General features: G+C 58.4%; 1 protein-coding gene across 2 annotated transcripts; it reads right to left on the reverse strand.

The window, feature by feature from the left end:
- Positions 1 to 1,017: 1,017 nt before the first annotated feature.
- TRIB1 (tribbles pseudokinase 1) lies at positions 1,018 to 7,690 on the reverse strand. Of its 2 annotated transcripts, none has more exons than XM_075549273.1 (3): positions 6,703 to 7,690; positions 4,244 to 4,536; positions 1,018 to 1,950 (listed from the first exon to the last, which is right to left on the reverse strand). In XM_075549273.1, the coding sequence occupies exons 1-3, from the start codon at positions 7,060 to 7,062 to the stop codon at positions 1,485 to 1,487; spliced, it is 1,119 nt and encodes a 372-aa protein (XP_075405388.1). In that variant the 5' UTR covers positions 7,063 to 7,690; the 3' UTR covers positions 1,018 to 1,484. The 2 variants fall into 2 exon arrangements, with proteins under 2 accessions (XP_075405388.1, XP_075405389.1); XM_075549274.1 differs by lacking the exon at positions 6,703 to 7,690 and adding an exon at positions 6,246 to 6,435.
- Positions 7,691 to 10,865: the final 3,175 nt, after the last annotated feature.

The raw sequence follows: 10,865 nt of genomic DNA on the forward strand, positions 1-10,865 counted from the left end.
AGGTATACACAGCATTCCCACAATGCAGATTAGTAGTTTCGCCTCGGCGTAGCCCTCCCTGGAAGACCGCCGCCTGGTTATGTGTCTTTTCCTGAAAAAAAAACCAGTATGTTTTGTTTACCCGTTTAACCACCTGAATTCTGCTCATCTCGAGACACCTTCTGGATATTTCACCTGTCCCTGTCCTTTTGTTTTTAATGCGAGTTAGACTGTCTCCAAAAAATGCTATCTTTGTGTAGGTAGTGAGTTCCCGGTCTCTGGAAGCATTCAAGCAGGGATGGCTTCCCATCTTAGACCTTGGGGCGGGGTAGGGTGGGGTGGGGTGGTGGCTTTGCCTTGGAGTGTGAAGGAGGAAGGAGGTTGGACTATCTTAGATACTTTCTGAAGCTCCTTCCAACTCCCGAGGTTTGGGGCTTATTGTATTAGCTCCAGACAGGAAATGCAGGGATGCATCCTAAGCCACGCCTCGTGGGAACGATTCCCTATCCAGCGTGCAAACCCACAGGCACCACACAGCACGCCAGCACCGGGCCGGACAGAGGCACTCCAGAAGTTGGGCCCAGGCTCGTCCAAGACTATCCAAAATGCAATCTGGGAGCACTACGGTGGTTTGTGCGTGCTCTTGGGAGAGGGGTTGGGAAGTCCCCTGAGCGCTCATCTCCAAAGCAAAAGCCTGCCCTGAGATAGTGTGGTGGGGGACGGGGGTTGGAATGGGGCAAGTGCTAATGGATCTGAGGGCATACCCCACAGATATCCCTTCCAAATGCTCAACGTATTCAAAAGCCTGCAGGCGTTTGGAAACCCAACAGCAATTCGCTTTTCCATACCTAGCTGGTAGCGCCTCCAGCGTCAGAGGGGCGCGGGCGGGCGGGCGGGCGCACCCAATCAAGGAGAAGGTGAAAGACAAGGCATTAGTGCACACGAGGTCTCGGCAAGAGATGGGGGTGCTCCTGAGTCTGCTCCAAAAAACGGTGCAGAGTCCTTGGTTGAAGTGTGAGTGTGAAGAAAGAGCAAATATTAAAACAAAACAAAAACTCTTCCAATCAGGGAGGCCGGGGCAGCCCAAGCCAAAGCTACCCACAAGGTATTCGAAGACAGGAGGTTAACAGTTTGTCCGACACCCTGGTACAATATGGTGACTGCCCCACATGCCACTGTGAGCCTCACTTCCTTGCCTGTTCAAGTTAATTTCACACCACCACGTACCATAGGCCGCCCGCGCACTCCAGCAACCTACAAAGGATGTGCCACCCAGACTGACGAAAGGGTAGTCACCAAGGTTTGTCCGGGAAACATCCTTCCAGGTCAGCCAGTCTCTGCTGCTCAAATCCATAAAGTCAAGGGACCAAGGAGAAGGGACGCCACGGGGGGCTCAGCAGCCACATTCACGGATCTGGCTGGCACCCCGCCGGAAGGAGGGACTGTCCGTCTTTCGAAATGGAAATGCCATGTGTGAGAAGGATGAGGTTTCTGAGGTGTGAAGCTTAGCAGAAGAAAAAGCTCATGTCAGTGTCCTCCGGGCACTCTGGAACCATCTGGTCGGCCGCGCCCGTTTCTGAGTCGCTGCAGCCGGGTTCGCCAACAGACTGGAACCAGGGGTGGAGCAAGATCTCAGGGGCAGCCAGTCTCTCGGCAGGCTCTCGTCTCAAGAGGCTGCGGATGAGACACCTGGCTTTGGGGGAGACGTGGTCGGGGATGCAGAACTGTCCGCGGCGGATTTTGGAGAAGAGGGCGCTGGGCTCTGAGTCATGGAAAGGGTATCGTCCAACCAAAAGGGTGTAGAGCATGACCCCAAGGCTCCAGACATCGGCAGCCTTGCCCGAGTAGGTTCCGGTCGTGTTCAGGATCTCGGGGCTCACGTAGGCTGGGCAGCCATGCTTGTCAGACAGAGCATCGTCTTCCCCCTTGATGATGTGCGTGTCTTCGAGACTTTCCAGTCGGAGCTGGGTTCTGCCAGACGGAGAGAGCGAGAAGGGTCAGGCCGTGACTTACCAACCTGCTGCTATGAACTACAAGGCCGTCCCGAGACCGGCACCCGTGGGCGCTCAGAACAGAGGCTCAGTAACGCGCCTGGGACACATGATACTGGGGCTCCGGGGAGGGGCCCTCAGAGGGCTCACACCACTTGCCACATTCACATGGAGGAGCCAGGTACGTGTCCCATGGGCATGCAGATGGATGTTGCCTGGTGGCAAAAGCCACCAGAGGAGAAAGGTCCCTCCGCCTAAGCAGTCTACAGCCACCCTGTGAGCCAGACCATGGCCATCCGGTTCCACGGACACACAGAGAGGGGTCTGGAGCCACTTGGGCCCAGGAGGGTAACTATGACAACGCTGATGGGAAAGCTACAAACACCCTCACTGTCATCGAGTCAGCTCCAACTCATGGTGAACCTGTAGCACAGAACGAACTGCCCTGTGGGCTTCCGTCGAGAGACTAACTCCTTCTGGGGGAGTAGACAGTCTCCCTGCATCTCCTGGTGGGTGGGTTCACAAGCAGTGTCTTGGCATAATGCAGACGGTGGTGAATTTGTAGGAAACGGGGCCCCCCAAATGTCTACCCAGATACACGCACACCCGCCCTAGGAAGACACATCAACGCACGGCCCTACTGAATCTAACCCTACAGGTAACACGTTTAGAGCTGAAAAACTTCTCATTCGCGGCTCTCTTAGGAAGCTGCAGGGACCTCCTTATTCAGTCCAGCCACCCAAGTGTCCCAAACGAAAACCAGACTCACTGCCACTGAGCCAATGTCGACTCGTAGTGACCTTGGAAGTCCCCCGGATCCCCCTCAAAGCGAACTAGGGCATCTTGCAGCCCTCGGTGACGGCTGGCCTCTGCTGGCTGCTCTGATTAAGCGGCCTCAGTCAAGCCCTGTGAAGTCAAGCATTTGGCACCCCCCCAGTGGGTCGACTCCTTTTCCTCTCAAGGACTGGGTTTGGGTGTGCTCCTTTTTTATTTTTTTCTTTCTTCCTGCCTTCCTGTTCCCTGGAGTGTAGTGTACATGTGCTAACTTCGGTGTGTCCTCAGCATGACCTCCCTGTCGTTATGTAAAATACCCATTGGTTCTGTAAACGGAAAATATGACTCAACCCAGGCCGGCTGCCCCTGATTGGCTGCTGTAGTACTAAAACCCTGCACCTGTGCTTGTTACCCGCATCGCGTCAGCCTGTCATTGCTTAACCCTCGGGTTGCCAAACCCCGTGCCCATGACATTCGCCTGTGCAATTCGGGATTTCAAAAGCCAGCCAGGAGGTGTGCAAGGCATGTTTCAGAAAGCCCATCACCCTATCGCAGGCCCATCTGCCAGGAATTGAGCCTGCTTCATTGCAAACAACTCGCTCTTCTGTGCTAACCCGAGTGTTTCAACCAACCCCGCAAGGTCAGTACAAGGTCACGCTCTAGGGCCACCCAGTGCCGGGCTTTCTCATAACGATCTGGAGGTAAAGGTAAAAAGAAGGCCAGGCACCTTCACACTTCTGCACAAGGAGAGCCCCGTGCTGTGGCTTCCCACGTTATCTGAACGGCCAGAAACCTCAGCCCAGTGGCTCACTCATCAAGCTCATTTCTTCCTTCTATATTTAGCCATCGGCCCCGGCCACTTTCCATTTGTTGTCCAATGTGGCCATTTCCTGAGGATGCAGCCCACCAGGAGATCTAAAAACCCACCAGAGCGAGTGAAGAAGCCCTGAGGGTCTCAGTGGAACTGACTTCAGGGGAGGAGAGGGTGGGATTCTCCAAATACAAGAAGCCAAGCTACAAGAAGCCAAGCTACTAGCTGCCTGACGACGGCGTCTAGGCATTACCCACCTCCCCTCCCAGTTACTTACCTGCCTACCTACCTACCTACCAACCAACCTACCAACCAGACCCGAAACAAAGCTCTGTGAACTTCCTCTAGGAGTCAATATTGGGAAAGGCCGGTGACATTTACACCCCAGCAAAACTGGCCTTTCTGACAACAACGGAGCCTGAACTGGAAGCAGGGAAGGCAGCCCATAGACACGTGGCCTCCTGCAGCTACAGCAGCAGCAGTACAGTGTCCCCAGGCGATATTCAAGAGAACACAGGAGAAACCAACCTTGGCCCGGATTCCTCAGGAGCAGGACTTCTACTTGCTAAATGGGGGCCAACTCAGCCCCTTAGTTTTGTTCTGAACCAACACACTGCCCCTAACTGGCTCGACCTGCACCCGTATCACGGCTCCAACGGGCTGCAGGACGAGCTGCAAGCGCCCTCACCTCTCCTCCGTGGAGAAGACGAATTTCCTAAGTTTCAGGTCCCCCAGCACAATGGCCGACTGGTGACAGTGGGCAACAGCGCAGACGATCTGCTTGAAGAGCCGGGCAGCTTCCTCTTCCCGCAGCCTTTTCCGGCTGCGCACATAGGAGTGCATGTCCCCAAAGTCCTTCTCGAAGAAGACGTAGGCCTTGGTGTCTCCAAGGATCACTTCCACGATGCCGGTGATGTTCCTGTGTGAGGGCAGCTGGATGTAAGGGCGGATCTTATCCTGGTAGTGTTTGATGGGAAACACCTGCAGAGAGAGGCAGGCCGTTAGGGAGCCTGGAAGCACAGAGCCCACCTTCCCCATCCAGGGCCGAGGTTTCCAATCTTCGGGGTTGGTTGACTACAGGAAGACTCCATTCCTTGCACACCCTTCCTTTTCTCTGCCACCCGCTCCTCCCAACTTCTGGCCCCCCCAATGCAGCCCTAGCTGCCCTTACCACCATCTGCTGGCTATCAAGCCGACCCCAGCTCAATGTGACCCCCAACTCATGGGTGTCAAATCAGAGTAAAACTGGGTCCCATAGGGTTGTCAAGGCTGATTCCCAGTAGTATCTTGCCAGATCTTTCTTCCGAGGAACCCCAGTTAACTAGAACCTCCAACCTTTCCATCAGCAGTCAAGCACTTAACGACTTGCACCACCCAGCTGGCTAACATCCCAAGGGTTCCCCCTCTTCTGAGCTAGGGGCGGTTTGAAAGAAGCAGTATCTCCAAGGTTCTCATCTTCCAGCAAATCCTCAGCCCCTGAGAGCAAGCCCTCCACCCGCTGTGTCCCCTTGTTTGCAGGTAGTGCTACTAAAGTGAATGGAAGGCACCTCTCCTGGGGGTCTCCCCCACCCCAGGCAGAAACCAGTCCCTAGAAAGACACTTTCCTCCCACAGACCCAAAGAGCTCAGCACGAAGGGCCCAGAATGTGGTGATGCTGTAGCCTCTGGGGAAGCTGGGGCTGGAGAATAGACAGCTGGTCATCAGTCTGCAGGAAGGGAGCCTGTGACCATAGGGCCCTAAGCCACCAGGCTGCAGTCTGACTCAGGTAGGAGTCTCCCAAGGATTCTGTGAATGGGATGTTTGTTTGTTTGTTTGTTTGTTCCCCGCCCCACAGGAAATGGGGTAGTAAATCCTGAAGAAGCAGCTGGGCTCCTCAAGTCCCTTTTGTTTGGTCGGGTTACTCAGATTCTAGACTCAACTGGAAACGGTGACACACGAGTTGTCACCATCTGGATTCAGCTATTATCTGCTCAGAGGAACTGAAGGCGTTGCACAATAGCGGAGACCCACCCCACCTCCGAGGCCCGGCTGCTGCGCCACCAGCCAGAGGAATCCCTTGGACGCCCCCTCCTCTCGGCCCACCCCAGGGCCCATACACACATCCTCTCCCCCAAAGCGCTCAGCGCCTCTGTTACCCACAAAAAACGCGGTTTTTGTAGGTGCCCTCTTTAAACTGGATTGAAGTATGCTTGGGAAAGAGTTCACTCCGCTTGGGCAGTAGATGGCAGCAGCAGGCCCAGGGAATGGGGGAGTCAGGTGAGTTGGAGAAAACCCGGAGTGACTTTAACTGGGGTGACCCCCTCTTTCAGGTGAAAGGAAAAGATCAGCCCGCGAAGGGGCTCTCAAGAGTGGCTGTAAGGGGTAGGGCGGGGTGCCGTCCGGCTCGCAAAGGACAGGCAGCAGGAATACCCTGCGCCCGAGGGCACTGGTGGAGGAAGCCGGAGCCGGCTTCTCCGAGCTCCAGCTACGAGACCGGGGATCCCTTCTTACAAATGTAAATCGTCGGCCGGGAAATACTGGAGTGAACGGAAGCGAGAGCTCCCAGCCGGCGTGGGCTTCCCAACATTCCTCCTCCTGGCAGATCCGCCCCCACGCCCACCCCCGGCCGCCGGTGGAAGCCCCTAGCAGACTGCTCCCCGGGGAGGGCCCAGAGGGTCTGGGCGGCAAGAATGCCCCAGTCGGGAGCTCACCCTGCTCCACCCGCAGCTGAAACCCCGTGCCTGGAACCCCGGCCAGCTGCTCCGAACTCCAGGGAGGCACCCACAGCCGGCTTCTCTCCAGGACTGGGCGGCGGAGGTGGGGTGGGGGCAGGAGAATGAGAGGGGACTGGCACGGCTCTGGAATCCAGTGCAATTCCACAACTTATATGGAACTCCACGCGCTCGGCTGAGCGCCAAGACAAGGAAAAGAGATTCAGCAAGTGAAGACTGCACTTCCTCTTCGCCGCTGAGCCCCCACCCGGTACCACGAACCCCCCAGCACCACAACCCCCTCAAAGGGTGACACGATCAAATGTCGCCTTACAGGATTCGACCCACTTACTCGCCCTGTCCCAAGCGCTGGTGGTTCCTGCGATGCCCCGTCAGTCCCTCGGCCCGCCCTGGGTCCCCCAGTCCCCCCGCCGGCTCCCGAGCCCTGGGCGCCTACCTTGCAGCGCAGTTCGCGGCCCGTGTGGATGCACAGCGCCCGGGACACATGCTCGCGCTCAGCCAGGGGCAGCAGCAGGTAGTCGGCGATGCGGCTGGGCCCCGGTACGCTCCCGGAGCCGCCGCCGGTCCCCGGCGCGGCGGCCGGGGGCTGAGGGCTGCAAGGCGAGCCGGGGGGGCTGAGGTAGTCCGGGGGGCTGGAGCACTCGGAGAGGCGCGGGCACTTGGCCGCCAGGGCCGCCGCGTCGTCCGCATCCAGCAGGCGCTTGGCCGGGGCGCCCCGGGCGGCCGGGAGCAGCAGGACTCGGCCGCGGGGCTGCGCGGCACCGCTCATGGCCGAGCGCACGGGGCCCGCCCGCATCCCGTCCCGGGCCGAGGCTTGGTGCGCCCGGGAACCCGCGCGGGAAGGCGCTGCAGGCTCGGCGCCGCGACTTCTTCCAGCCCGCGGGACGGATTGGCAGTCCTGGAAGGCCTTGGCCCCTACGAGGGGCAGCGCAGGGGTCGCTCCCGGACGCCCGAGGCACGCGAGAACCACGCTGGTCTTGCGTCCGAGAGCCGGCGGCCAGTTCGGGTCGCAGATCCCCACCGGCTCGGGCTTGGGTGGCTGGCCGAGGCGGCAGCCGCTATTGTTGCCGCTGCGGCCGACAATCCCAAAGACAGAGGAGGCGGCTGGTGCTCCCGAGCCACGCGGAAAGGTCCTCCGGAGCCGAGCGGACTCCGATCCAATGCACTTTCCCCGGCGAGAAGTCTCGGCACCGAAGCCGGCGCAACTTTTCCGCGGCGCTCCGGGTCCTTGCGCGCTCCCAGGCTCCGAGCGTGTGAGCGAGCGCGCCGCGCTGGGAGAGAGTGACTGAGTGTGAGTGAGTGTGTCGCCGCACCGACCCCGGCCAGTACACGCCTCCTTCTTTTCCTCCACCTCCTGGTGACTCACGCTGTACACACACACACACACACACACACACACACACACAGGCCGGGCTGTGTAAACAGTTGGGAAGCCGGGTTGTGCAATGAGGTGGCTGCGGAGACTCTGGTCTTGCCACCCGGCGAGCAATCACCGGACTGGATGGGGGGGGGGGGGGATCGCTGGGAAGGGCTGGGGGGCGCGGAGTCCGGGATGCAGGTGGTGCGTCCTGGCCGGCTGGGCGCGCGCACACACCCCCCGGGCTGGGCCCGGCTGGAGGAGGCGCGCGCCTTAGGCTGGCAGCCGGCTCAGCGCAGGGAGCCTGAGGAGGGCGCTGGGGGAACGTCCCCGTGACGTCAGGGGCAGTGGACGGGCGGGGCGGGGCGCGGAGGGCGAAGCGGCCGCCGATTGGTGCGCGCTCCCCATTCACACCGAGCACAATGGGCTGCGGCGCGAGGCGGGCGCGCGAGTCCGCGGGCCCGGCGGCAGGGCGCGCGCGCCCAGCTCCTGGGCTCTGACGGCGCGGGCGGCGTCGCGGTTACCCTCGAGCTGCGGGGCTCTCCCCTCCCCAGCCCACCCCCGGCGCCTCGGGAGCTAGGGTGGGAGCCGTGGGCGCCGCCACGCCCGGCTGCAGCCGAGGAAGGGGCGGGCTGGCGAAGGTGATGAACTCCAGAATCAGTCATTAACCCCCACGCGGTAGTTCCGGGGAAGACCTGTGCGTGGTAGTGGATGTGGTTGGGGCTGATTTTTTTTCTTCTTCCTTTCCTTGCCCCCTCCCAGCTCTAATCCCCGGCGTCTGTTCACTTCCACAAATAGAACCTTCTGTTGGATGAAATAAAAGCAAACACTGGGCCTTCTGCGCTGCCTCCACCTCCGTGCCCCTCCCGCGCCTGCCGCCCGCCGGGATTGCACGGAAATAGCTTCTCCCCGCTCCCGGGCCGCCCCTTCGCGGTGACTCGCAGAAAGAGCTTCCTGAGCCAGGACCTGTGGGAAACAAAGGATGTGGGGAGCGGGCGGAAGGAGCCCACGTGGCCACCGCCGGATTCCTGCCCCCTCCTCGGCCTCCACACGCGCCGCCAGGGCGGGGACCCAGGTGCTGGCCGTGGCCCTGGGTGGGTGGGTGGGTGTCCCATTCTGGCTGCGCCTGGGCAACCTCGCCGGCGCAATGTGATGGCGCTGGGTACCAAGGATATGTCAGAGCCTGGAAAAGAAAAGAAAAAAAACCTCCAAGCAAACGGCTTGGAATCTGTGGTCCTTTTTAAGAAAACCAGGTCAGTGTGCAGTCCCCAGACACTCAACATAGATAACGATTGTTGTCTTGGCACTTCTGCTAAGGACTCAATTTTCCAAAACCAGGTCGAGGCCCAATATCCCTTTCCATATTAATCTTCCATTCATTATGAATTCACTCATCTACTATGGCCAGACGCTAGGGGTTAGAAAATGAAAATTCCTATTGTAATGTTTTTAGCAATTGGACCAGGCTCTGCTTCAAACACACACCAGGGCGATTCCCGGGAGTCACCCTTCAATACACAGCGACCCAGGGCCAGAGTAGCAGCGTTTCCTAGGCGGTCATCTTCATGGGAGCAGGTAGTCAGGCCTTTTCTCCCAGGGATCTGACGTTGGGTGTGAGTTGGCCTTACCATGAGCAGACGCTGGCGCTTAGAACGGTTAAGGGGCCCCAAGGAGTCAAATCGCCGGTTATGGTGGCATTAGCCGACCTGGCTTTGCACCCAGCTCATGGTGACCCTGTGTACAGCGGAACCAAATGCTGACACTTCTAGTTGGAGATCCAACTATTGTGTCAATAGGGCTACTTTTCAGAACTTGATCACCAGACCTTTCTTCCTAGACAACCGCCTGGCAGCTCTGCTGAAAACCTGTTCAGGCATCCTAGCAACAAACAAACCAGCCCGGACAGACAGGTGGTGGGTCTGCATAGGGTGCCTTGGCCAGGAAACAACTTGGAAAGCCAGGGTTCTTTCCATAGGGAACCATGAGTGTCCCCAGGCCTTTGTAATTTGGCGGTGTTCCCTGCGGTCCAGTTGGTCCTGACTGACAGTGACTCCATGCCATTTCCGAAATTCTTCCTGTTGAACTGGGGCCTGGCCTCCATCTTCCCGAGGGTGCTGTGGCTGAAGCCAGCCCTGTTCCTTCCTGTGTCCATTTCCCTCCTGGGTGTGCTCAACTCCTGGTGGAGTCATTCAGAAAGTCCATCAGTGAACACTTAGCCCCTGCTCTGTGCTGGAGAACCTGCCCTGGCTGGGGGAGCCCTTTGCAGTGAGCCCTGCATCCACTCCATCTACTGCTCACACCACTGTCAGGTATTCTTCTAAACCTGAACTTGATCACAGCAAGCCTCGGAGCACAGCAGAGCCCCACAGGTAAAGTCCAAACACTACCCTAGAGAGCATGGACTCTTCTTTGCCAGCCCCTGCTTCCCTGCCCAGCTCCCCTTGCTTGTCTCTCCACCTCCACCTTACCTAGGCCATCTTCCCACAAGCCCCTAACGATGATCCATGCCTCTGCACACCGGTCTATACTTTTCCCCGGAAACTACTCATCCATGGAAGCCTTCCCCCATGTCCTCAACACCTGAAGGCAGCATTTGCCTTCCCAGGTTCTGCTTGCTTCCTTGGATACGGCTACCTCTCTGGCTCTTCCCACAGGTGGGCACCTGCTTCAGAGAGCAGGGGCCAGGTCTAATTCAGTGGTGCATCTCCAACCCCCCAGCACAGTGTCTCTTATAAAGGAGGGTTTAGCATGGAGCAGCAGAATGAGTCTCTCACAGCAGAGTCACTCACAGGGAGGGGCCATATGGATTTGTAGGGAAAGGTGGGGAAAGGTGGGCTGAGACTTGGGATCTCCATCCTGGAGGATGGACACCCTTGGCAGGCTGGAGAGTGGGTCAGCGAAGGGAGTTGTGAGCCAGGCTTAGGAAGGTGGCCAGATTCTCCTAAATTCACCTTGTTGGGGGCTCTCCTGCTGTCAAAGGCTTAACTTCCAGCAGACATTCCAGATACTGACTTGAGGAAGCCAATTCTTTATTTGCCTCATGTGCTCACCTATGAAATGAGCACAATAAAGCTCCTCCTCCTCCTTCTTCTCCTCCTCCTCCAAAGGAGCCCTGGTGGTCTAGTGGGTTAGCCTTTGGACTGTGAACCAGAAGGTCAGCAGTTTGGACCCACCAACCTCTGTGGGAGAAAGATGTAAGACTTTCTGCTCCCATGGGGAATTACAGCCTCAGAAACCCACAG

This window comes from Tenrec ecaudatus, chromosome 5 (assembly GCF_050624435.1).
Source record: "Tenrec ecaudatus isolate mTenEca1 chromosome 5, mTenEca1.hap1, whole genome shotgun sequence".
Lineage (NCBI taxonomy): Eukaryota > Metazoa > Chordata > Mammalia > Afrosoricida > Tenrecidae > Tenrec > Tenrec ecaudatus.